Source organism: Kogia breviceps, chromosome 10 (assembly GCF_026419965.1).
Source record: "Kogia breviceps isolate mKogBre1 chromosome 10, mKogBre1 haplotype 1, whole genome shotgun sequence".
Classification (NCBI taxonomy): domain Eukaryota; kingdom Metazoa; phylum Chordata; class Mammalia; order Artiodactyla; family Physeteridae; genus Kogia; species Kogia breviceps.
The window spans coordinates 43,539,459-43,566,177 of record NC_081319.1 but is presented as its reverse complement, the minus strand read 5'-3'; the positions used below and the strand labels follow the sequence as shown (position 1 = coordinate 43,566,177).

At 43.7% G+C, this 26,719-nt stretch overlaps 1 protein-coding gene across 1 annotated transcript in view; it reads left to right on the top strand.

Annotated features, from left to right (window-relative positions):
- SCN10A (sodium voltage-gated channel alpha subunit 10) overlaps window positions 1-26,719 on the top strand; it is a 90,450-nt gene that overhangs the window by 23,227 nt on the left and 40,504 nt on the right. Inside the window, exons 6-13 of the mRNA XM_059077131.2 lie at window positions 10,430-10,558; window positions 11,147-11,238; window positions 13,631-13,852; window positions 14,254-14,317; window positions 18,972-19,113; window positions 19,258-19,455; window positions 20,157-20,327; window positions 23,950-24,243. Of these exons, the coding sequence (XP_058933114.1) occupies window positions 10,430-10,558; window positions 11,147-11,238; window positions 13,631-13,852; window positions 14,254-14,317; window positions 18,972-19,113; window positions 19,258-19,455; window positions 20,157-20,327; window positions 23,950-24,243 (1,312 nt within the window). The remainder of the gene's footprint in view (window positions 1-10,429; window positions 10,559-11,146; window positions 11,239-13,630; window positions 13,853-14,253; window positions 14,318-18,971; window positions 19,114-19,257; window positions 19,456-20,156; window positions 20,328-23,949; window positions 24,244-26,719) is intronic.

Genomic DNA, 26,719 nt, shown 5'->3' with positions numbered 1-26,719 from the left:
TATCATAATGAAAAGCTTTAAAACAAAATAAATTTAAAATAAATGACCATTGCATTAAATACAGAATATACAGAATACTGAAAAATATGTCAGAAGACAGTAACTATGTAGATAAATTGCTGTTAGAATTGTAGTTTATTCTCTCTCTGTCTCTGCTTCTGTCTCTCTCTGTCTCTCTCTCTGTCTCTCTCTATATATATACACACACATGATATAGTATGTAAAATTTCTATCCCTTTTAACTTGTAATGCAAAGCATTTGCTATCAAAAGTAAGAGTTATTTGGGGATTCTGGTTAAATATGGAAGATAGCATGAATATGTTTTACCCCAACCCTCTCAAAATGCCAGTGAAATGACAGCATGGGAATAAGAACAGTATAAATATACAAGAACAAAGAGAAATAGGAAAGCACAGAGGACAAAAGATGTCAAAACAATCTCAGAAGACCGAAAGTGGGTGGAGGACGGTAAATGACTCAGCAGACGAGGGCTTGTTAAATGACAGTGCCTGCAGAGAGGGATAAAAATGAGGATCAAGGCATTTTACCCCCTAAAACTCCAGAGGCCCTGAAAATGTTGACATGGTACAAATAGCAAAAACTGGGACTAGAAAGAGGGAAGAACATGGGAGCAGAGGATGTTCACTTATTGTCGCTTCTACAGTAGCAACAAATTAAAGAGCGTTCTTTAAAGTTGATACCTCAAGGAATGAAAAATAATTACATTTAACAGTACAAAGGTAAGCAGGAAAAAGATATTATTAATACAATCAGATGATGGATAAAACAGAGGGAAAAGGAAAGAGAATTAATGGAAATAAGAGATATTATTTAAAGAGATAGCATAGTAAAGGCAATGTATTACATAGTTTTGATTAGAATTATAAATGTATATTTTAAGGCAACTACCAGAACTAAAATAAAAACTCTTCTAAATTCAGAATCATACAGAAAAAAATAAAGCAAATAAAAAATATCAGACAATGAAATATTTTTAAAACTATTAAAAACATAACACAAGGACTTCCCTGGTGGCACAGTGGTTAAGAATCCGCCTGCCAATGCAGGAGACACAGGTTCGAACCCTCATCTGGGAAGATCCCACATGCCATGAAGCAACTATAAGCTCATGAGCCACAACTACTGAGCCTGCGCTCTAGAACCCGTGAGGTGCAACTACTGAAGCCCGCTCGCCTAGAGCCCATGCTCCGCAACAAGAGAAGCCACCGCACTGCAACGAAGAATAGCTCCCGCTCGCCACAACTAGAGAAAGCCTGCACGTAGCAATGAAGATCCAATGCAGCCAAAAATAAATAAATTTTTAAAAACCATAACACAAAGTAATATAAACAAAAATCAAATAAATCTATCATGTCAATAAATATAAATGGATTTGACTCACCTGTTTAAAAAAAAGTCGTTATATAACAAAGCAGTATTGAACTCTATGTTGACTAAAAAATATAACACTCAAAGTGATACAGAACGGTCAAAATTAAAGAATGGGCAAAGATATAGGCAAAGACAAACAGAGCAAGAGGCATGATCTTAACATCAGAGAAGGTAGAATTTAGGTCAAAGATTATTAAACAGGACAAAAATGACACTTTGTAATGCTAAATAATCCATAAACAGTAATGTATATTTTTGCAACAAATAATGTGGCAACAATGTTTTTAAACCAAAAATTATATACAAGACAAGAATAAAATAGACAAAAATAGACAAGAATATTGTAGGCATAGGGAAATGTAATTAATTTCTTTCAGCCCTATGACAGATCAAATGTGTAAAAAAGTATGTAAAGATACAGATAATGGGGCTTCCCTGGGGCTTCCCTGGGGCTTCCCTGGTGGCGCAGTGGTTGAGAGTCCGCCTGCCGATGCAGGGGACACGGGTTCGTGCCCCGGTCCGGGAAGATCCCACACTGGGCGCGTGAGCCATGGCCTCTGAGCCTGCACGTCTGGAGCCTGTGCTCCGCGACGGGAGAGGCCACAACAGTGAGAGGCCCGCGTACCGCAAAAAAAAAAAAAAAAAAAGATACAGATAACTGGAGTAACATAGTAAGATAGATCTAATTAATATCTTTCAAACTATATTCCCTGAAAAATAACTGTACAAATTGACCAATATTAAACAACAAAACCTTAACAAGATCCAAAAAGTAAAATAATAAAGAAAATATTCTCTGAGCACACTACAATAAAATGAGAAAATAATAACATAATTAGAAAAAAAAAAAGGAGACCTTTCCACTTGATAATTTTTTTTTTTTTTCGGTATGCGGGCCACTCACTGCTGTGGCCTTTCCCGCTGCGGAGCACAGGCTCCGGACACACAGGCTCAGCAGCCATGGCTCACGGGCCCGGCCGCTCCACGGCAAGCGGGATCCTCCCGGACCGGGGCACGAACCCTCGTCCCCTGCATCGGCAGGCAGACTCCCAACCACTGTGCCACCAGGGAAGCCCTCCACTTAATAATTTTTAAAACCTCGTTTAGAGAACTGTTAGATGGAAAAAAAAAATACCAAACTAAAATTATAGAATTTCTAGGGAAGAAAAACGTTTTTTAAAACACTATGTATGGGCTTCCCTGGTGGCGCAGTGGTTAGGAGTCCGCCTGCCGATGCAGCGGCCACGGGTTCGTTCCCCGGTCCGCGAAGATCACACGTGTCGCGGAGCGGTTGGGCTTGTGAGCCCTGGCCGCTGAGCCTGCGTGTCCAGAAAAAACACTATGTATGTATGTATCCATTTCGTATATATTTTACTGCTATTTAACATTCCATAATATATTCTCCTGTATTTCCTTCTAAAAGTCATATTTCTTTCTACATTTAGATAATTCATCCTCCCAGACTTTTGTGTGTATGTGTATGATATGTAATAGGCTTCTCATATTTTTCCATAAAGATTATTCCAACATCAATTTTAATAGATTATCATTTCTCTAGTGATTCCTTCTACTACCTCTGTCATGCACCAGATTCCCATGCATACTGTTTTCCTAGTAAGCTATTTGTCACTCCTTGAGTCAACACCATACAATCTAAAAGCTTTATAATAAGATTTGACCTGGTTGATCATAGCACCCCTCCTTATTTGTCTTCTTTAAAATTATCTTCCTGTTTCTTTACTTTTCCATATCAATTTAAGGGTCAGATTTTCAAGTTCTTGTCTTACAACTCTGTTGAAACTTTGATTGTAAATGCATTGAATTTATCTATTACCACAGGAAGAACTGCCACATTGACATATATAATTGTATCTCCCAATATATATATGCCTCCTTTTATATTCCTCCATAACATTTGACATCTTCTATAAAGTTCTTACATATCCTATCTCTAGGTACATTATCATTTTGCTTTCCCTTTTGAATATTTATTTTTATTGCTAAAGTAAATTAATGTTATTAAATTTCTGTACATTGGTTTTGCGTTCAGCAACCCTGCAGAACTCTTTAACAATTCCTATTTAAACAAGTATATCATCTGCAAATAATGATGAACTTGTTTCTTCCTTTATGATTCTTATACCACTTGTTTATTTTTCCTGTCTTATGGAACTGGCCAGGACTTTCATCACAATGCTGAATTGAAGCTATAATAGTGAGCATATTTCTTTTGTTCTTGATTCTAAATAATATGCATCTAATATTTTACTATTATCATGATAACTATGGGATTCTCATAATTACTCCTTATCAAGTTATGGGAATTTCTTTTCACTTCTGGTTTAAGAGTTTCATTTTGAATGAGTGTTGGTTTTTATCAATATTTCTATATTTATTAAGATTATCAATAGTCTTTTATCTGTTAATATAGTAGGTTACATTAATAAATTTGCTAATCTCTTTTAATGGTTCTAGCTTAATCAATGCTAGATTCGGTTTGCCAGCACTTCATTTGACCCATCTTGGTGAATGAGGCTGACTTATAATCTTCTCTCATAAGCTGTCCCTTTGGGTTGCTTTTCCATCTCTCTGCCTCACTGTCTTCTTTCTCTATTGTCCCCGAGAACTCCAAATTCTCACTCTGTTCTGCAGAGCAATTCAGCTCTCTATCCCCTGCAGCGTCTCTCAATATGTGATAGAAGGATCTCAACTGGTCACTAGAAGTCTCTCAGTGGCCTCTAAAACATTTGACAGATTCAGAAGAAAAAGCAATGCAATCATTTTATGCACAGGTAATTAAAAAATCTGAAATGTAACATTATTTGTAATTTACATAGAATTTCTAACTTTTGTGTTCTTTAGAGCAGTGTATGAACTTCAAGGACTGACAGTTCATACTGGTTAACATGGAATTAATCATGGGTACTTTATCGTAACTAACATATTTTATTGTCCTATGACATTACATTTACATTTGTTAAACTTGCATTTCTCATCTTTACCACTACATAATATTACAATTCAGAAAATGAACCCATCATTTCAAAAGTGGTTTGCAGAAATTAACAATATTGATGAAAATAGAAAAATAAATCCTATAAGTAGTGAATGGACTCTGTCACAAACATAAAGCTTGAATCTATATGTCATGAGACAAGTGGACAATGGATGTGGATAATCTCACAAAAGCAGATAAAAAGTAAATAAATAAACAGGGAGCATGACAATGAATAATGATAATTAAATTTTATTGGATCAATGAGCCTTTTGTTCTAGTACCTAAGTTATTATCTCAACATTTTATCAAGTAATAATAGAAAGCTACCAAAACTTCCATATTATTTTCTAATAAAGTTTATCAACCTCACTTTTAAACCAACTGACTGTCTCTAGTACAAATATAAAATAAGGATTTCCAGTACAAAATTGTAAAAATTCAATGTTAAAAGTTGAAAGACATGAAAACTATAGAGTCATCATTTGCCCTCATAGCAAAAACAAGCACAATTATACCCTTGCCAGTAAGAGATGAAACCAGCTTCAAAATCAATGACAAATATTGTAGTTGGAAAAAAAGCAAGAAATAATCAATAGAATTCCTTCATCAGAAATACTGGATTTCTTATAATGTGACTGGCATTTAAAAATCAATGACTGTTACGAATGAAAACAAGCAGACATTGTACTTTATAGTTGAATAAAATTGTGAATAAATCAGTTGTCAGTATAGTTTCACCATATATGTGAGGGAGAAGTGGTCAATGACTTTTTGTCCTATTTATCATGAAACTGATTTTAAAAGCCGAGATTTCTGGTTTAATTAAAGATTAGTTTGTAAACTATGAAACAAGAGTTAAAAAGGGGTGTTAGCTTCTACACCAATGTTCATAGCAGTATTATTCACTGTAGTTAAAAGGTTGTTTCCAAATGTCCCATCAACAGATAAATGGATAAATGTCCATCAACAGATAAATGGATAAACAAAATGTGGTATGTGCATAGAACAGAATATTCAGCTTTAAAAATGAATGAGATTCCGATATATGCCACAACATGGATGAACCTTTAAAATATTATGCTAAGGGCTTCCCTGGTGGTGCAGTGGTTGAGAATCCGCCTGCTGATGCAGGGCACACGGGTTTGTGCCCCGGTCCGGGAAGATCCCACATGCCGCGGAGCGGCTGGGCCCTTGAGCCATGGCCGCTGAGCCTGCGTGTCCGGAGCCTGTGCTCCGCAATGGGAGAGGCCCCAACAGTGAGAGGCCCGCGTACCGCAAAAAAAAAAAAAAAAAAAAAAAAAAAAAAAAAAAAAAAAAATTATGCTAAGTAAAATTAGCCAGACACAAAAAGGACTAATATTGTATGATTCCACTTATGTGAGGTACCTAGAATAGGCAAATTTATGGAGACAGAAAGTAGAACAGAGGTTGCCAGGGAGCAGGGGAGGGAGGAATGGGGAGTAGTTGTTTAATGAGTACAGAGTTTCTGTTTGGGATGATGAAAAAGTTCTGGAGATGGATAGTTGTTATGGTTGCACAATTTTGTGAATGCACTTATTGCCACTGACTTGTATACTTAAAAGTGGGTAAAGTGTAAATTTTATATGTATTTTACCACAGTTAAAAAGATAGTTGAATTGATATTGAAGAAGCTCCAGCTAGATGGTCAGCAAGGAAGGGCATTGCTGTACCAATGGAAGATGTTGCTTCCAATGTGGTATGTACATTATTTGTGAAAATAGCAAGGGTCCATAGCATACTTCCAGACCCTGATTCGCTGTTGAGGGACATCATGGAAGTTGTGATTACAAACTGATCGTGGCCACTTATTATATGTTTCTTCAGCCTACAGGGCTGAAACAAGTGAGTACAGGATGCTTTTCTACCTGAATTGCTCTGGCTGGCAAGCAAGAAAAGGTTTGCAGTGTTTTCCAGCAAGGAATTAAATCTTTTAAAATGACTATTTCTGTGAATACACATGGCATGTCTCAGTTATACATTTAGGATTTTGAATAGTCTGGATCTTTGACTTCAGGGTCTGAATATCAGAATTTTTAAATGATTAGACATCATGACTTCTTAAAACTGAACAGTGGTGCAAATGGCTCAGTGGCTGAGAGTTTGACTTTTCCCCAGTACCAATGATTTTCTTCATTCATTAGGAAAAACACTTAAGATATGTCTTTGCATATTAAAAATCACATCCAAATGCTACAACTGAACATGCAGAAATACCTTGTGAGCCAAATGTCACCAGAGAGAGGATGTGACTCCATCAGCTGCTGTCTCCCAAGCCGAGACCTTTAACCTTCTAGCTTTCAGCAGCACTAAGCTGGGACACCTGTCCTCTGGTGAAACACTGAGAATAGTCTTTGGAGAGAACTCTCTCCATAATTTCTGGATCTGCATTTGACCTGAAAGGCCAAAATATCTGTCAAAGCTTCCCAACAACCTATAATTCTGAGTTAAGATTTTCTAATTTAGAAAACATAAAGAGTGGGGAGAAACCCGACAAGCTATGGCAGCTGACAGCTCAAGAAGCTACCCAGCCAGATATAGATTTCTTTGTGAATGATTTCAAACACTATTTCTCCTCTCACAGATAGGAAAGAAACATTACTGCTATGCACTTTTAAATCTGATTTTTACTTTTATTTAAGATATACAGATCCATGGTTTAAAAGGTCATATAGCTCCATAAAGATTATAACAAAAACAGCAATTTCATGTTTATCATCTCCTCACCCCTAATTCCATATTTCCAGAGGCAATCACTCTCACCATTTGTTTACTGCTTTCTTATGATACCTCTCTAGCTCTAAAAATATACTCAGACTACTATTTTTTAAAATTTTTCCACATTAGATATTAACTTTCTGTTATGGAAAAAAAAAGGGATTAGATCCACATACAAACACTCATTTTCTCTCACACTCCTTTTCCCATTATAGTTATATCATAATTTTTGGTTAGATAATCAGACAATATGTACATTGTCTACATATATGATTATTTCAGTCAATATGTACATTGACTACATATATGATTATATAATAGTATTGCTAATGAAATACTATTCACAACTGTATCATGCAGTATAGTTTGGTTACATTTCCTTTTTGCTTTCTCTGGAGTTAATAAGAATTTCATTTCTTCATTTGCTCAGTTTTCTGTATATTTATCACTAATTTCTATATTTTTATCACTGAACTCTTCTCCAGAGGTTTAATTATTGCTTAAATTTACTTGAATGAATCAGATTATCCATCAGTTTCCATTTTTCTTGGGGAAATCCTTCTTAGAGTCCCTCAACTGCTGCCTCAATCTGGTCTAGATGTTCCCTAGGCCTGATGTACTGCTCTTTTCCAGAGATTTTTCCTTCTCCATCCTCTTTTGGATTCCATTTGTCACTCCCCTGCATCCCATATTTTCCTCGTTATTGTTTACTTCCTTGTTTTGGTGGAGCATAGCCTCTGGTAACTTTCTTAGATGGGTAGGTGGGAAATAAATTTTCTGAGACTTGGCATATCTTTATACTAGCCTCATCTAAACAGTTTAGCTGGGGAAGCAACTCTAAATTAGAAATTATTTTCCTCAAAATTTTGAAGACATTGTTCCACTGTCTTATAACCTACAATTTTGCTATTAAGAAATCTGATGGTATTTTGATTCTCAGTCTTTTGTATGTGACCTGTGATTTTCACTCCTTCAGAAAAAGTTAGGCTCTTCTGTTTGTGTACAGTGTTCTCAAATTTTGTGATGTTGTGCCTTGATATGAACCTTTTTCATTCATTTTCCTGAACACTCGTGGGTATTTCAGCTAAATATTTAGATCCTTCAGTTTAGGGAAATTTTCTTATATTATTTCTTAGGTAATTTTCTCCTTTCTATTTCCTTCTCTATTTCTTTCTAGATGTCCTTTTTTTTTTTTTTTTTTTTTGGCCATTGCATGGCATGTGGGATCTTAGTCCCCCGACCAGGGATAGAACCCACGCCCCCTGCACTGAGAGAGTGGAGTCTTAACCACTGGACCTCCAGGGAAATCCCTAGATTTCCTGTTAATCAGACATTGTACCTATTAGTCTAATTCTCTAATTTTCATATTTTTAATCACCCCTTATTTATTTCTTTTTGTTCTACTTTCTGTGAGATTTCCTCAACTTTATTTCTAGCCCTTCTATTAATGTTTTACTTTTGCTATCATATTTTTGTTTTCAAAAGTTCTCTTTTGTTCTTTGAATATTCTTGTTATAGCCTTCTATATGTATCCAGTATCTTCTCATCTCTTAACTCTCTAAAACTATTAAGGGTTTTTCCCTGACTCTTCTTCTGTCTGCCTTGTCTTTTTTTCTTTTTCTTTCTTTCCTGTTTAGTTCTTTTAGTCTTTGGTGTAGAAGTAGCCTTCAGATTCCTGATGCTCATTGGCTGGCTGTCCATATTAAAAGTGCAGCAACATCTTGAGCTGTTAACCTGACTGACAGGCTTCTAGGAACTTACTGAGGGGAAGAAGTGGGTGGGTGGGAAGGTTGTCTGCCTTTTAGTACATATGTAAATTTTTCCTTTATACCCCTGTTTCAGGATGCAACTCTCTCCCTCTTGTTCAATCCAGTCTATTTCCAGATCAGAGAAGACAGTTCCTCCCTGAATGGTTGGTGTGCCGTGGGATTTAGAAAGCCCAACTGCTTCTTGTAAAGATTTTCAAACTGCCCTTTCAGCCCCTCTTGCCACTGTCTCCCCAGGCCCCACTTTCAGAGGTATTTAGCATCCCTAAGTCCTAAGCAGCTCTGCCATGCGGGTTGGCTTGCTTCTGGGAACTCCCTACTTCCAGCTAAGGTTTTAGCTTTCTAGGGTCTGCTCTGTCAGTTACCACTCATCTGTCTTCACTGTAATTTCCAGAGTGCTGTTATGTTCTCCATTATCATTGCCCTAGTGAACTTATGCTTTTTAAAAAATTCTTTTTACTATCATTTAAGAAGGATTTCCAAAAGGTTGGAGGTAAATACATGTCTTCAATCTGCCATATTTAATCAAAAGTCTTTTCATTTTTCATACCAGGGTTTACCTTTAGAATTTTATAATTTTTAAAATGTAATGTATCCAAAATTAGGTGTGATTTATGCATGCATCTGAATCCCTTTGGTCAGTGGTTCTAAAAGCGTAGTTCCTCAGGCCATCAGCATTAGGCTCTGCTGGGAACTTGTGAGAAATGCAAATTCTTGGGCCCTACCCTAGACTTACCGAGTCAGAAACTCTGGAAATGCAGCCCAGAAATCAGATGCTTGAACAAGCTCTCCAGGGGGTCAGATGCGTGCTAGAGTCTGAGAACCACTGCTGATGGTGATGGAGGGATTCTGAACACTCGAGAAACACTACCCTACTCTCAACCTAAGCTTCAGATCCATCTCTTCAAATCCAAACCCACAAAGTGCCCAGCAGAGTGGCTGTTTTGAAATGACTTCCTCTAACAGGATCCATCCTCCTGAGAAAATGTGTGTGAACTCAGATGCTTTTTTCTTCCATGACACCGACACCTAGTTGTTTACTGCCTTAGACAGTAAACAGACCGGGGTCCCTGAGGCCAGAAATGCTGGGAGACCAGGCACGGTATGAGAAGAAAAGAGTCAGAAGTAGAGAAGTTTGGAGAGGAGGGATGTAGTTGGGCCTCCTCCCTCTTCCATATTTTCAGCCATCAACAAGTTGAGAGAGGAGTTGCCAGCTTCCCTCAGGGCAGAAATCCTCGGGGAGCCTCATGGAACAGGAGGAACTCTGTTCTGAACCTCATGGTGCCAGAGGTTTTCACCTGCCATTGCCCTCTGCCTACCTTCAGAGCAGCAGAGGCTGCCGATCATCCCACCCCACCCGTATGTGTGACTCCTCTGAGTTCCTCCGTCTGCGTCTCATCTCCCTACCTTCCGTTCTTCCCCTTCCCCACCTTGTCGATGATCTTTGCACATTCTCCTTTGGAACAATCACAGCCGCTGTGCCTCTGAGCTCTCTCCAAGTCACAATTAATACTCCCTTTCCACCTTCCCTCCCAGGTATGTCTTCACTGTCATTTATACCTTTGAAGCCTTGATAAAGATACTGGCAAGAGGATTTTGTCTAAATGAGTTCACTTACCTGCGAGATCCTTGGAACTGGCTGGATTTTAGTGTCATCACCCTGGCGTGAGTATTTCTCCACACTGACTTGTACGTGCATCTGTGTAGGGCTTGTAGGTGTTCCAGGCTGCCACTCTGGGGATGTTTCCTTATCTCTGTCCAGCTTCCTCATTCGGGACTGTGTGGCCTAGGGTTTCTTTGCCAAAGACTGTTGCTTTGGGAGTCATTTTCTAGGGTTAGTCCCATACACTCAGGGAGAAGTTGGAGACCTCAGATCTGAGCTGATAACTGGCTTGTCAAAGTGGATCAGACAAGGCTCAGCCTTGTACCTACCAGATATGAAAGTCTTTACCTGAGAACCAGTGCCTGAGAAGATGGGTTGGCCACACCCACATGCTTGAGTATCCATCCACACATGTAGCACACGGAGCCTTCTAGATCACAGTGCATCTTCTTAAAGGGGCCATTCTGGACAATACTGCCTTAGTTAAATCAGTGTTCATGTCAGTCTATAAGTGGAAGTGCTAGTAGATTCTCAGTGTCTGCCCTGGGTCCTTTCTAGGCTGGTGTTACCCCAAATTGTCCTTATTTATGCTGCATGAATTCCCAAGTACCTCTTCTTGCAGAGACACTGACTGACTTCTGGTCCTACAGGTATGTTGGTGAAGCCATAGATCTCCAAGGGATCTCAGGCCTGCGGACGTTCAGAGTCCTTAGAGCTTTAAAAACAGTGTCTGTGATTCCAGGTGAGCTGCTTTAACCAGCACATTTACTCATAGAGCTTATGTTGGTTTCCACAGCCTAATGTCCCACTTTGATTTTCACAAGAGCCCTATAAATTTCTGGGACATGGACTACAGTCCCCATTTAAGAGACAAAGAAACTGAGGCCCAGAGAGTAGAAAACACTATCCCAAATCCTCATCACTAGAGGCATTTGTGACCTGGAAACCTCATGTCCTGATTCTCAGCCAGCACTCTGTCCAGAGTACCCCATGGTGTCCGTAAAGGACAAGAAGGTCAAGTCCTCGTTTTATGTTCTCATTGTGGGGTTCAGGCAAGCCTCCAGTCAGATTCTCATTTATACTTTAAACCAAAATGTAAACTTGGAAACAGTGAAGAAGGAAAAAGACAGTCCTAGGCTCTGGTGAGTATCTTCCCCATTTCCATGGTTCTGAAAATTTGGGCCTCAGCCCTCTCTTTGGACCCACAGAAGAGAAAATAATTAGACAATTCTTGATTACAGACCATTCAGAAACAAAAATAGTGTACCAGGGCTTATCTTACCGGGCCTCCAGTAAGTAGCCCAGTGATACTCCTCATCTCCCACTGGGCTGATGGAGGAGATAGTGAGGCCAGAGACCAGGTAACAGCCCTGAGATGGGACTCAATGCGTCTCCCTTGTGGCATGATGTGTTATCTCCCCTCCCTCACCTCTGAGAACCCATGCCCTCATCTGGGAAATAGAAATACTCACGCTAGAGTGGAAGTCCTTTTCCACAGTTCTGTGACTGGTTCTGCAGGGAACGGCTGAAAAGTCTTTGCTAACTTCCACTGGACAAGCTTCTTCATGAAGAAAATCACGGCAATAAGTAGTCAGTTCTGCTGCTTGGTACCTCTCTCACCTACTCCCAGCCAGGAAGACCCTGAGTCTTGTCTACAAGACCTGGTCTGTCCTGACCCTCCTCCTCTCCCTGCCTCATCTCTCTCCTGTACCCACCTCACACCACATTCCAGAATCTGCCTGTGGTTCCACAGACACTCAAAGCTTTTGCTCATTGCCCAGCCCTGGGCCATGCTGCTCCTCTGTCAGGAAATCCCTCCTCATCTCTTCACTCAACTCATGGGCATCCTCAGGGCTCTGCCATGCTCTGATCTCCTCAAGGAGACTCCCTGGTCCCTCCCATCTTCCCCACCCTCCACCCCATCCTACCCCCACTCCCAGGCTTCTGTGAGGGGCTGTTCCTCTGTGTGCCCACCTGCTCAATAATGCTGTGGAGTTTTCCCTCACTCATCAGACAGCCCCACCACAGGCCAGTGCCTTAACCATTGCTCGGCTCCCAGAGGGGACCACATGGGGCAGGGGGTGCTCAATGGGTTATTTGTTGACCAAAATGACAATGCAAGCCTAGATCGCAGTCTGCTTCGCTGGTTAGAGCTCTTTCTGCTACTTGGGAAGCTGCTTTCCAGAAGAAGGTGTTTTCCTTTGCCAGAGCAACAAATCATCTTTCCTTAAACAAGCAGGGGCCCCATCTTTACTGCGCTGTGCTTCTTCTCAGATTCTTTGTTTCTTCCTCAGTGACTCTCAGTGTCTCTCATGGCTTCACACTGTTATGTTCGTCTCTGTGTCTTTGTTTTTTGTTTTTTTTTGGGGGGGGTACGCGGGCCTCTCACTGCTGTGGCCTCTCCCATTGCGGAGCACAGGCTCCGGACGCACAGGCTCAGCGGCCATGGCTCACGGGCCCAGCCGCTCCGCGGCACGTGGGATCCTCCCAGACCGGGGCATGAACCCGTGTCCCCTGCATCGACAGGCGGACTCTCAACCACTGCGCCACAAGGGAAGCCCGTCTCTGTGTCTTTGTATCTCTGTCTCATTCTATCTCCCTTGCATGTCTCTCTCTCCCCTCCCTCCCTCCTTTCTTCCTCCTCCTCCTTCTTTTCTCTTTCTCTTTCACTTACTCACACACACACACTCACACACACTGACGTACGTGTGTCCCCAGCCTCGAGCTGCCTCCCAGGACTGAGATAAGGACAGAAAAACAGATACCAAATGACTGGAATGAAGTTAGTAGCCTTATGCCTAGTGTAGTGCCTGGAACATAGCAGGTACTCATCAATTATTTTTTAAATTGAATTGCTACTCTCCAGAATTTATTAGCTTTAAGATGAAATGCATTGCCTGGATCTCAGCTGCTTCATCTTTACAATGGGACAATAATCTCTGCCTGCCTCTCAGGCTTATTGCAAGGTTCAGATGAGAAACTGGGCTTGGAACTGCCCTAGAGTTCGTAAAATACCTCACACCTGTGTGTAGTGAGAGGGTAGGATGGCTAAGATGCAAGCGTGCTAGGCACACGTGTGTGTTCTGCGTGTGGAACCTCATCCACGTGAGAGTATCAGTGTCATCTTCCCATAGGGCTGAAGGTCATCGTGGGAGCCCTGATCCACTCGGTGAGGAAGCTGGCTGATGTGACCATCCTCACCATCTTCTGCCTGAGTGTCTTTGCCCTGGTGGGCCTGCAGCTCTTCAAGGGCAACCTCAAGAACAAATGTGTCAAGAATTGCACAGTTGTCAACGAGACGGCCAATTACTCTTCTCATGAAAAACGGGAGTGGAATTTCTGTCATAGGGACCCAGGTCTGGTTGGCAGGGGGTGTGAAGCCTCTGCATACCTGTATAGACATATATTTTGATTCCTCTTTTCTGCTGAAATGCTTCCCATGAGTTGTGTTTTACTTTTGGGCCCTCCATTCTCTGTTGCCAAATTTCCTTTTACAAGGAAATGAGCTATAAATCCAGAGGCAGGTCATTCTGCCTCTGCTGGAGGAAGCTCAAAGCTGAAGCCACTGCTCAGCTTTTCTCTTCCCAGATGAGACATTTCCCCTTCCAGGCGTCCCAGCATATCCAATGAGGGCATGTGGCCAAGGGCTCTCTACTCACTCTGGCAGAAGACTCAACAGGTGTTGATTTCACCACTCAAGGCTTAAGTCAAGGGTTGAGATCCATGTGAGGCTTTCACTTCTTCCTTTATTTTGCAGATTTCTACACCAACAAACCAGGCACTTCTGATCCCTTACTGTGTGGCAATGGATCTGATTCAGGGTGAGTGCCCAAGCCATGACATAGCACCAATGCCCAGCAGCCCTTTCTCCTTCTTGTCATCAGCTTTTTCTGGTGAAGCCTGGGTTGCAAGTCCTGAGGAAGATGTAGAAATTAATAAGTCATGGCCTCTGCCATCCCAGGCTCATGAGGAGGGAGTGTATGAATTAGCTCTTGCTGTGTAACAAACAACCCCAAGATTTTGTGGCCTAAAACACCAGCCATTTACTTAGCTCAGGATTCTGCAGATCTGCACATTGAGCTGAGATCAGTCTACTGTTCTTCTGATATTGACTGGGCTCATTCATGCATCTGCAGACAGTGGACAGATTAGCAGGGGTCTGGCTGATCTAGGATGGCCTCAGCTGGGGTGTTTTGTCTCTGCTCCGTGTGATCTCTCACCCCCCATCAGACTAGCCCAGATTCTAGTGGAGGCAGAATTCCAAGAGAAGAGTGGAAGTGTTCCAGGTCTCTTGAGGCCTAGGCTTAGAACTGGCATAATGTCACTTCTATTGCATCCTGTTGACTAAAGCAAGGCACAGGCCAGTCCAAATCCAAGGAATGGGGGAATAGACTCCACCTGTTGCTGGGAGAACCTGCGACATCATATTAAAAGGGGTGTGGAGACAGGGATGGGAATAATTGTGGTCATTTTTGCAAACAATCTGCCCCAGGAAGGAACAAATATTTATTAAATATGTTTTATGTCAAATGCTCTACATTTAATTACAACTCTATCACATGGGTTTCATTATCCTCACATAGCAGAGGAAGAAACACATGTATCAGACTTTGCAGTTTCAAATTCTAACAGAGGCCAGACACATAACAACAAATGTGAGGAGTAGGCTGGGTGGGAACCATGATCATGAGAGTTCATGCCCCATCTAAAGGGGTAGCCACTTCTCAGTTCAGCTTTTGGTTGTCATGTGGAAATGTGGGTCCACTGTTTCCAGAACGTACAAGTTTTTAAAAGAGAGACAGAAAATTTCAATTTTTATGTAAACTCTCTTAACTATAAACATTGGCTACCAGTTTCAGAAAATGTCTACATATTGTGGGCCAAACAAAATATTTCAGCAATGCAAATTCAGCTAGCAATCTGCCAGTTTGTGAGCTCTGATGCATATACATAAAGATGCTATGCTGTGAAGTACCAGTGCTGTCCTAGAGGCTCCCTGGGCTGGGGAAATACAGTGAGGTGATGGTGTGAGGCAGGGAGGATGTCAGGGAAGGTTTCCTAGAGGTGGTGACTGAGATGAGATTGAAGGACAAACAGGATGTCTCCAGGCTGGATGGACAAGAGATGGTTTGGATGGAGTCTTTATTTTTTTATTCTTAAAAAAATTATTTATTTATTTATTTATTTTTGGCTGTGTTGGGTCTTCGTTTCTGTGTGCAGGCTTTCTCTAGCTGCGGCGAGCAGGGGCTACTCTTCATCGCGGTGCACGGGCTTCTCATCGTCATGGCTTCTCTTGTTGTAGAGCACAGGCTCTAGATGCGCAGGCTCAGTAGTTGTGGCTTACGGGCTTAGTTGCTCCACGGCATGTGGGATCTTCCCAGACCAGGGCTCGAACCCGTGTCCCCTGCATTGGCAGGCGGGTTCTTAACCACTGTGCCACCAGGGAAGCCCGGATGGAGCCTTTAGATGGCAGAACAGAAAGTGAGACAAAGCAAAGGGGAAGGGGGCCGCTCAGGTCTGCCTGCTGCTTTGACCACAGGAACAGGTGTGAGCAGAAAGAGATCAGAAAGACTCATCCCTCCCATCTCCATGGCGAGGGGGTCTGGAACCCCGAGCCCACACAACCCCCTCCCTGAGTGGCTAACAGCCCTATATTGCACAAGTGGAGTTGGGTGGGAACTTTATGGAGTTCTGCCTTCATCAGCTCCCCCGGAAAACAATCTCAGCTAGAGATGAGAGGTGGGACTAATAGGAGAATTTGAGCAACACAGACCCCTTGGCCTCTTTCTTCACAAATGCACTTGGCATTTGGTTCTTGAGTTCAGGAAGAGGGTTGTCCTGATGTCAGTTTTCATTTGCCTTTGACTTAAATTGAAACCGAGGACCCGTCAGTGTCCTCCTTCTGTCTGGATAATGGCATTTCTCATGAGGATGGTTCTACAGTGCCCACGCACTGACTGTGGTAAAGCTGTGGGGTCCATCCATGGGAGCCCCCTCCAACTCTGAGAGAGACCAGCTATCCTGCTGCATAGGTCCTGGCCAGGCAGGGAAGGAGTGGATAGGGCTGGGATGTTAAGTAGAGGCCAGCTTAGATGATGGGCAGAGTGAGCCCTGAGAGGCATGCTGTGGACACCGAACCTGGGTTCTGTGCTGAGCTGCAGAGAAGCCAGAGCCCTGAGCAAAAGCACACACTGACCAGTGACACTGCAGGGAGAAAGTCCAGGGTCTCAAAGTGGAGAACAAGTACCAGGAAATATTTGATGATTTTCAGCATCTTTCACATACATTATTCTAGTCCATCTTTTTGGTAGCTTCAGATTAAAAACACCAAGAAATTTATTTCTGCATTTTACATACAATATTTGCTATGCTGAAGGCATCTTGCAAGAGCCTTTACACTGTGGTCTCATTTAATTATCTGAGCAGTTAGCTGTTGATGTGTAGCAGCTATAGTGGTGTTCTACGGCAGACATAGAAATAGGCTGCCCTTAGTGTTAACTAGCAAACCTACAGGTAATGGGTTAACTAGCTCCTTGGGAGAGCAGAACCAAGAGACTGTCTTTATATGTGGGTCTACAGAGTCTGGAAACTCTCAAATCTCCAACCAAGGTTGGAGACAGAATTGGGATTTAGTTATAATAAGGTTGTCAAGCCCTAATCAATTGTGTGGGTTCCTGGATGTGTGTTTGTATGGATGTCTGGAATAAGAAGACCCCCCAGGGTTGGTGTTGGTGGAGGAATCCTGAAGTAGAATCCCGAACTACAAAAAAGGCGTTACCGTCTCCTCAACCAGGTCATCTCACTGGTGTGCAGGGGAGCACTCACATGCCTCAAGCTTAGAGATGCTTCCCGATACCAACTCACCCTCTTATTATGAGAGAGAGGGCAGTGCAGCCCTCCCCATTCCAGTGGTCACCAGGCAGTCATCTTCAATTTGGCCTTCCTTCATAGGTCACTCTTCATAAACTACTTGACAGTTATATTTCTCCTTTTAAATAAATCCATTGGCATCTGTGTGCTTTTAGACAGCTGACTTCTCCTCTCTGAACCCCAGCTTCCACATCTGTTTTTAAAAAAAGGATTATTGAGATGATTAAATTGTAGCAGTTTTAAAGCACTTAGGAGAGAGAGAGGCACACAGTACGTGCTCAGTTATTGGAAAGTGGTGTTTTGATTGTTGCATGTAATTGGTCAGTGAGCTTGGCTAATTGTGAGTCCTCCTTTGAAAGACAGCTCTGCAGGTGATGCCAATTGGCTCAGGTTTTACTGACTCTGCCTCCCCTGATGTCAATCTGCAAAGAGCTCATCATCTTATGGGGTCATGTCTGGGCAGCCAGCTAGCCTTCTCCAGACCATTTCTCTTTGCATGAAACTCTGACGTGAAGGTATTATGTTACCAGGGTGGGGGGGGGGGGTCGGGGGGGTGCCTCTTCTAGGCCCTGAGATGAGCTCTTGTCTAACACTCAGAAATAAATCATAGGGACTTCCCTGGTAGCACAGTGGTTAAGAACCCACCTGCCAATGCAGGGGACACGGGTTCGATCCCTGGTCCGGGAAGATCCCAGATGCTACGTGGCAACTAATCTCGTGTGCCACAACTACTGAGCCTGCGCTCTAGAGCCCGTGAGCCACAACTGCTGAGCCTACGTACCACAACTACTGAAGCCCGCGCGCCTAGAGCCTATGCTCCACAACAAGAGAAGCCACTGCAATGAGAAGCCTGTGCACCACAACGAAGAGTAGCCCCTGCTCGCCACTGGAGAAGAGCCCGTGTGCAGCAACGAAGACCCAACGCAGCCAAAAAAAAAAAAAAAAGAATCGTCTGAGGAAATATGTGCATATTGACAAAATAAAACACTTTTTTGTAAATGAGTGCTTGAGCAGACAGCAGCAGGGTAGGGAACCCAGGAGAACTGCTCTGCCTCGTGGCTCCCGGTCTCAGGATTTATGGAGGTGGAGTTAGCTTTCTGGGTTGTCTCTGGCCAATCATTTTGCTTGTGCCCATATTTGGTCTGACTCAGGGCCCTTCCTGGCTGCATACACTTCTCTCAGTCACGACAGTTTCCATCACGAGGGTTTCTGGGAGGTTTGCAGGACTGTTATGGGTTGGCGCCTCCTCCGTCCTTTTTTCCCCTCCCAAATTCTTCTGGTTGGTTTTGGCAGCAGCTTGTCGGTTCTGTGTTCCTTATTGAGACCTCTTGTTGTGAGACAACTCACGTAAGCAGTTCTAACCTGGCCAGGATGGGTGGTTTCAGTCAGTAATTCCCTAACATTATCGTCCCCATTTAATAGGCAAGAGAAACTGAGACCTAAAGAGACTGAATGTCCAAGGTCACTCAGCTAATAAGAGGTAGGCTAGGCCTTGAACTCCAGTCTTTGACTTCAAACCCTCAGGTTTTCCCACAGCCCTGGACTGTCTAGCCCCCAGTAAGTGGGAGGCTGTGCAATTGACAACCTTCTCTATTCTTGCTGCAGCCACTGCCCTGAAGGTTATTTCTGCCTTAAAACATCTGACAACCCAGATTTTAACTATACCAGCTTTGACTCCTTTGCTTGGGCTTTCCTCTCACTGTTCCGCCTCATGACACAGGATTCCTGGGAACGCCTCTACCAGCAGGTATTGATCTGCATGTCCCCATACAGACTCGGTTGGAGGCTGGGGCATTGGCTGCATGGCTACATTCTTCCTGGAGGACCCTGACCATGTCAGGGGCCCAAGTTCTCTAGGTACAAGTCTCTCTTCTTTCTTTTGAATCTGCAGACCCTGAGGGCTTCTGGGAAAATCTATTTGTTTTTTTTCGTGCTTGTTATCTTCCTGGGGTCTTTCTACCTGGTCAATTTGATCTTGGCTGTGGTCACCATGGCATATGAGGAGCAGCGCCAGGCAACCATTGATGAAATTGAAGCCAAGGAGAAGAAGTTCCAGGAGGCCCTTGAGATGCTCCGGACAGAGCAGGAGGTCAGTGAGGGGTGGATCTTTGTGAAATCTGTTGCAGGTTGTACATTGTTGGGCAGATATCTGGACTAGCCTCTTAGAGTAAGACTGTCATTTTAGGGAACCATAGGAAAATTCATCTTATCTCAGGGACCATCTTAGGTTAGATTTTCTCAAAAAAAATATGAATGAAGAGCCTGTGCAAGTGATTCACTGAGGGGTGCTCTTAGGAGGAGACTGAAGGAAGCAGGATGGGACAGGGGAAGAATTAAACAAGGAAGTGGCCTCAGCTAGATACTACCTTTGGCCTGATTCCATGGGAAGCTCCAGAGCATGACTTGTTCCACAGGGTTATCCCTACCTGGACGCAAGAATGCTGGCCCTCTGTACCTCCATACTTGCTCCAGCCAAATGTATAGTCAAAGAAAGTTTTCTGCAAATCCTGCAGCTGTAACCCATTAGTAACTAACATTCAAGCAGCTTGAGATGAGGGTACTGACCTGGTAAAAGAGATCTGGACAGGGCATCAACAGCGTTTACTACAGGGTGTGAATGAAGGAGGTGACCCAGAGGTGACTCTTCCTGCCATGTCTTAATCCAACCACCACCCAGGTCCTAATCCTGATCTCCTCTGGTTTAGATGCCATCACCTGTGTGACACCGCATGTCTGGGGGACACACATTTATGCTAACCTCATCCAGATACTGCTGTTCTCTCCTTTCAGGTGCTGGCAGCCCTGGGGGTTGACACAGCCTCTCTCCACTCCCACAATGGATCCCCTTTTGCCTCCAAAAATGCCAGTGTGAGAAGGCACAGAATGAAGCCAAGCGTGTCAGAGGGCTCCACAGACGACAACAAGTCACCCCAGACTGAGTCTTACAATGAACACAGAATGGTAAGGGGCTCAGGTTTGTGCCTTAAAGGTGACCCACCTTTCCAGCTGCCATGGACAATATGCTGAAGTGGGAAGAGGTTTGTAGCAGAGAGATATCTGGAGGCACAGAGACTAGGAGGATGTTTTGATAATCCAGACCCTGCCTGCCACGCCCCCCCAACCAATGGTGGCCTAAACTAGGACAGGGGCATCATAGATGGGGAAAAGGGTGGATTATAAAGACTTTTATGGGGACTCGAGGGAATAAACAAGATTGGGACTGTGGAATGTTGAAAAAGAAGGGAGAAGTCCAAAATGCCTCCCAGGTTTCCCGACTGGGCATTTAGGTAGGTGGTGATTCGAAGGCAGTAGCACTGGAGAAGAACCCTGGATTATAGGTGACCTTGAACATGCTGACCTTGAGGTGTCTGTGGACCTGTGAACATCAAGGTCAGCTTCCTTCTGACACTCTGATCTGCAGTTCTGAAGCAGGAGTGGGGCCCTTGTTCGTGGTGCTGAAATCATTTACAAGCTTTTTTCTGACCTCACGCCTCAGCCCCTGCAGCTCAAATTCTCACCCATTGTTGGCACAGGAGATCCCAGCACCTGTCTCTGTGATAACAATCCAGCCTGGGAATAACTTCAGTACCTCACTTCAGACCCTGTAGCAATTCTCCCCACCATGAAGACCCGCTACCTCCTACTCCAAGATTCCCTGTACTCACCAAGTTTCCTTCCACCAGCTCCTTCTCCCTTGAAAGTCCTATGTACCCCAAATATACCCTTTCCACAGGCCTGAGAGATAATAACCCCTTTGTGGTAGAGTAGATCCCACAATAACAGTATGGGAAAGGGGATCAACATGGCTATTTTTCAAGGCTGCTGATGCTCACTTCCCTCCTGATCTCTTTTCCTTGTGCTCCTCTGAAGGATGTCCTACTTTTTGGAATAGGATCTCTACAACCCCCAGACTTCCGTGTTCATGGACATACACAGACACACTCCCATGCACGCTGACCTCAGTGACACCGACACTTCAGCATTTATCACAGTCTGTGCCCTTCCCTTCCCTGCACTGCCTCTTTTGAGCAGCACCTGATATGGACAATGCATAGTTCAGAAGCTGTTTCAAAGGGTATTTGACTAGGGCTCTGACAACCATGGAACAGGATGAATCACAGCTTCCGTGGACATGTCAGTGACACTCTGAATTGGGCTTTAATTTCTCCGATTCAGTCAGCCTCACACAGATTAGCACTTGGATGTCCAATAGTTGTCTGGTGTGTGTCTGTGTGCTTGTGTCTCCAGCTAGGTTTACCTTCAAAAGGAAAAAGAGGAACCATGTTTTGTTAATTCAACAGCACTAGGTGCTTGTTATAAAGAGTTGACTAAAACACAGTCCATTTCCCAAGGACTTCCATTTGGGTGGAGGAGGAAGATATAAAAATAACTGTTGAGCTGTGTTGAGTGCTTTATTAGGGACACATAGATGGTGTTTGGGGGAATAGAAGAGGAAACATCTACTCTTATGAGGGTGAGATTGTATCAGGAAAGGCTTCATGGAGGAGGGGATAATTTAAGTGAATAGTAAATAGTGAGTAGGGGGGGTCCTCCAGTAATTGAGGACTTGGAGGGTTTGGGGAGGAATATTTTCCAGGCAGGAAGGAGATATGTTTATGCAAAGACAGGGAGGCATTGTTTGGGTATTTCCTTAATACTAACTGATTGACTGGAGTCCATTCAGTAAGGCATCATCTTCCTTCTTTCCCAGGTGTGTTATTGTAGTAAATAGACCATAGGAAGTTTTAATAAAAAGCCATTTTCTGACCAGCAGTAATGAGAGAGAGGTTGGGGGTAGCACTTAGCAGGGAGACACAGCAGGGGTTTCAGGGAACACACAGGAAACCAGTTGGTTTGCTTGGAGGATGCATTTTAAGGCACGTCCGATACTTAGATTCAGAGCTCATTGTCCACCATTTGTCAAATAGGTTAATTGTGAAATATTAGTTGGTGGCCAAGGAGGCACTGCTTGTCAAATACGGGACCAAAATTTTCTTCTTAGTTTCTTGGTTTGCTTAGTGCCCAAGTGCCTATAACTCAGTTGTCCCATGTTTAATAAGGATATGCCAATTCTGTTCCTTTGTTTCAAAACTACTAAGGATTCGTGGATTTTTATGAGTTCAATGTCCTTGGACATATATTCTAGGCAAAAAGCGCTGTGTTTTTTGTTTTTTAAATTAATTAATTAATTAATTTAATTTTTGGCTGTGTTGGGTCTTTGTTGCTGTGCAGGGGCTTTCTCTAGTTGCAGTGAGTGGGGGCTACTGTTCGTTGCGGTGCGTGGGCTTCTCTTGTTGCGGAGCACAGGCTCTAGGCACGCGGACTTCAGTAGTTGTGGTTCGCAAACTCCAGAGTGCAGGCTCAGTAGTTGTGGCGCACGGGCTTAGTTGCCCCGTGGCATCTGGGATCTTCCTGGACCAGGGATGGAACCCGTGTCCCCTGCATTGGCAGGAGGATTGTTAACCACTGTGCCACCAGGGAAGTCCCTAGTGCTGTGGGGAACTTTAATACTGAATTACAGTGATGGTTGTTGAACAGGACTGGGCTCCAAATGATCAAGAAAGCAAATTTCACTTCTGTGGGAGAGGGGGATAGGTCAGGAGAGCTTTAATTGACAAAGTGTCCCAACTTTAGTAATTTAGTAAATAAAAGGAATTAAGGAAGGGGGAAAAATTCAGCATTATGATCAGAGTTTGATAGGAAGTCAGTATTTAGATTTTAGAAACACTTTCTATGAGCTGAGGACAGAATTGATAACTTGTCTGGTCAAGATCATGGTCGTGGGAACTAGCCAACCCAGCACACTAACTCTCCAGGGGCTCTGGGCCTCTGAATTAGCTCCTTTCCTCTGGCAACTGTATGCCACACAGTTCCCTGGGAGGAAGATTGTGATGGGAAATGTTTATTGATTTGGAGGAATGGCACTATTCCTCCAGGAAATTAGTCTGCAACTCTCCCTTCAATCTCCCCATTCTTGACTGTTCAAAGTTTGCCTCCAGGGATCCTAGAAGCTCATTATATTACAAAGCTCTTATCTCCTCCTTTGCAAAACAAACTCTCACACGCATATAGGCTGGATCTAATGAATTGTCGAACCTAATTTTCAGAAAATAAGAGCACTTGTTTGTTCAACAACCCTTTACTAAGCTTGTTCCTGTACTGGTGTACATAACTGTCTGCTGAAGTCACAACTTTGCATTGAAGCAGGGAACTTAAGATACCTTTGTCCAGCACCATGGCCAAAGGCTGGCAAACAACTGACCCATCTGGGTGACAGGGTTGTCCTCTGACACATCCTTGGCCATGATGATCTATTTGCTGATCTTGAGCACCTTGTAATCTCTTTTTGATCTTGGACCTTTCCCAGGCTGTGTCAAGAATATTCTTTTCCTCTCTTTTCTCCCCATGTATACCTAGAATACCCCATAGGTCTGTGTCTTTAATTTTCCATGGGAAGGTCACGAGGCTGAGGGCAGGGAGGTGGGAGTGGGGGTGGGTAGTGGGGAAGTGCTGGGCTCCAGATTTGCCTGCAGGATGATCTTCCAGCCTGCCTTCTTTCTTGCTCTTTTGGGGCAATGCCCAGTCTTTCCTAGGCCTCACCTCTGGGAGACACCAGGCTAGCCTTGGCAGTGTGTTCCATTTCCAGGCCTCTGGCCGAGACATCTCATTCCCTGATGGGGTCACAGATGATGGAGTCTTTCCTGGAGACCGTGAAAGCCATCGGGGCTCCCTGCTGCTGGGTAGGGATGCAAGCCAGCAAGACCCCCTCCTTAGGAGTCCACTGCCTCAAACTCCCAACCCTGGCTTAAGGCATGGAGAAGATGGACTCCCCACATTGCCCACTGGTGAGCTTGCCTCTGGAGCCATCAAAGTCTCGGTGAGTTTGTGAATGCTCCAGACTCTTTGGGGCTGCTCTCCAGCTAGAGGCCTCAGGCCAAGAAGCCCTGAGTGTCACCCATGGAAGGATCCTTTAGACATCACTCTGCCCAGCACCTCCCATCTACCCCATTTTACAGACAAGGCAGGTGAGACCCAGAGGGAGAGATTGGGTTTAACTGAGATCAAACAGGTTTTCTGGTTTACTCTGCAGGACGGTGATACAGACTATTTTCCAACTGATATCATTTTTTCCCCCAGAGTTTCTCTGTCCCTACTCACTATCACTGCTTTAGAAATAGGCCTGTTTGCTTCCTGGATGAGTGTGAAAAAAAATGAAAGGTTCTTCTCTTCTTGCCTGTGACTCTGTGCAAACTACCTTGGGCTTGACAATTAAGACTCAGATAAATCCGGGGAGAGGCCCCGGACAGATCTTAGCAGAAGCAAAATATCCTTGACTTTAGTTGGAGAAGCAATAACTTGCCAAAATGCACAAATTAGGCAACAGTGACGAACTGGCCAGCACTCTTAATAGAATAATCACAGTGTGTAATGGCAAATCAGGGACTCCTCATTGGATTGAAGCTGTGATTTAATTTAAGCTCTCCCTCCAGCTTCAGTAATGATGCTTCTAGTGTTTTTTCATTTTGTTTTTTTGTTGTTGTTGTTGTTGTTTTTCGCCCTCTGGCCAGCCCAGGACACACAGTGGTTTACAAACTGACTTGTGAGCTGACCATTATATGGCTCTAGTGACTTGGATAAGTCTTACAGTGTTACCTTAGCTCCATCTCTGACTGGATGCATGGGGTTCAGGGTCCCAGCAAGAAACAGATGAACCACTGCAGTGGGCAAGTGGAGAGGGTTTATGGAAGTATTTACAGAGATGTGCGTTGGGCTCAGGAACTAAGAAGGGGCAGTGAGGCACTGAGGAACTAGCCACAGTGGGAAGCTGTAATAAGCCTAGGCTGAAGGGGTGAGGGGAAGGACCAGAGCCCAGCAAGACCTGCCCCTTTATGTGAGAGGCAGCCTGATGGAAGGTGGCCCAGCCACAGCCCAGCAGGGAAGAAGCCAGCTGGCAGATAGCCAGCTCCTCTTTCCTCCCAGCCTCTGACCTCCTGTCTGTGCCTCCCACTGGCCAAACCTGACCAGAACCAGAGGGTGAGGGTGATGCAGTTTGCTCAGGTCACCCTCCATGGGTACAGAGCAGGGCAGAGATAGTAGAGGGTAGCTCTCCAAGACCTACCAAGAGAATCACCAACCCAAAGTCCTCAAGTCAAAGCCAGGCTTCAGGGTCCTCTTGGAGGTACTTTAACTCTAGAAAATGCCTCATTCAGGAAACTGTGTTATTGCTCTGTGGATTACCACTTTCCTGGATATTCCAGCCTTGATTCATTTTAGTGAAATTATCTGGCTAGTGCAAGATTAACTCTTTAATCCCTTCCATGTCACATGGACCTGAACATCAGTCACAGCCATTTACCAAGTGAGTCACCTTTAGCAAGTCCCTTAAATTCTTCAAGCCTCCATGTCTCCCCTTATAAAGACCTTATAAAAAGGTTTCTAAATGGCTGAAGGGTTAAATGGAATTACAAAGTGCCTTCATTTATGTACACATCTGATTAATAACAGCAGTAGATGCTAGAACCTTTTGTTGAGTCCTCATGGTTGAGAAATTTCTAAACTTTCTTCATATGTACTGTATACCTGTGAGCTTCACCTACAGCAAATGCTCAATAAAAGCTTGATGAATTTGGATTCTGAATGGTTAATGCAGTGCTGAGTCAGCTACAATGGGCCTGGGACTCCCCACATCCAGGGTAAATGTGTGACTAGAGTTAGGGCCCTGGCACAGAACCCAGACAGAACTTCCAATAAAGACCCAGAGAGAGAAGAGTCAAAAGGATTGTGTCAGAAACTAAGAATTGAACAATCAAGACACACAAATATTCCCTCCGAAAGAGAGAGACCATGTGGAATTGGAACTGGGTCATATGTTGGGGAGAGAAATGGGCATCTTAGGAGGGAGGTCACGGAAGCCTATCGTGGAGTAGAAATTCTCTGTAAATGTCATATGCGCAGCCTGGCAGAAGTCCAATAATGACTGCCTGGCCTGATGCTCCTGCAACTCCCACTACCCTTTGGTAGAAACCTCAGAGACCCTTGAGACAGCCTCCTCCCCACCCTGGTGCCCAGGAAACTGTCTTAGGGAAGGACTCTGCAAAGCCTCAGGTGAGGCCAGGTCATCTGTTAGCTACGAACTCAGGCTCTGGTTGCACCCCAGCTCCGTGTCACACTGTTCCTCACATCTGAGCTCTTACCCCAAGTTCATGGAGTAGCCCCTTTACTCCAAGCATGACTGCAGAGGACCGTAGCTTCACTGGGCAGCTTGCAACCACCCGAGACAGGCCAATAAGAGGCTGAGTGATCTGTTTTTGCCATTGAAGACTTTAGGGGAATGTCTTGACCCTGTTTGTGTC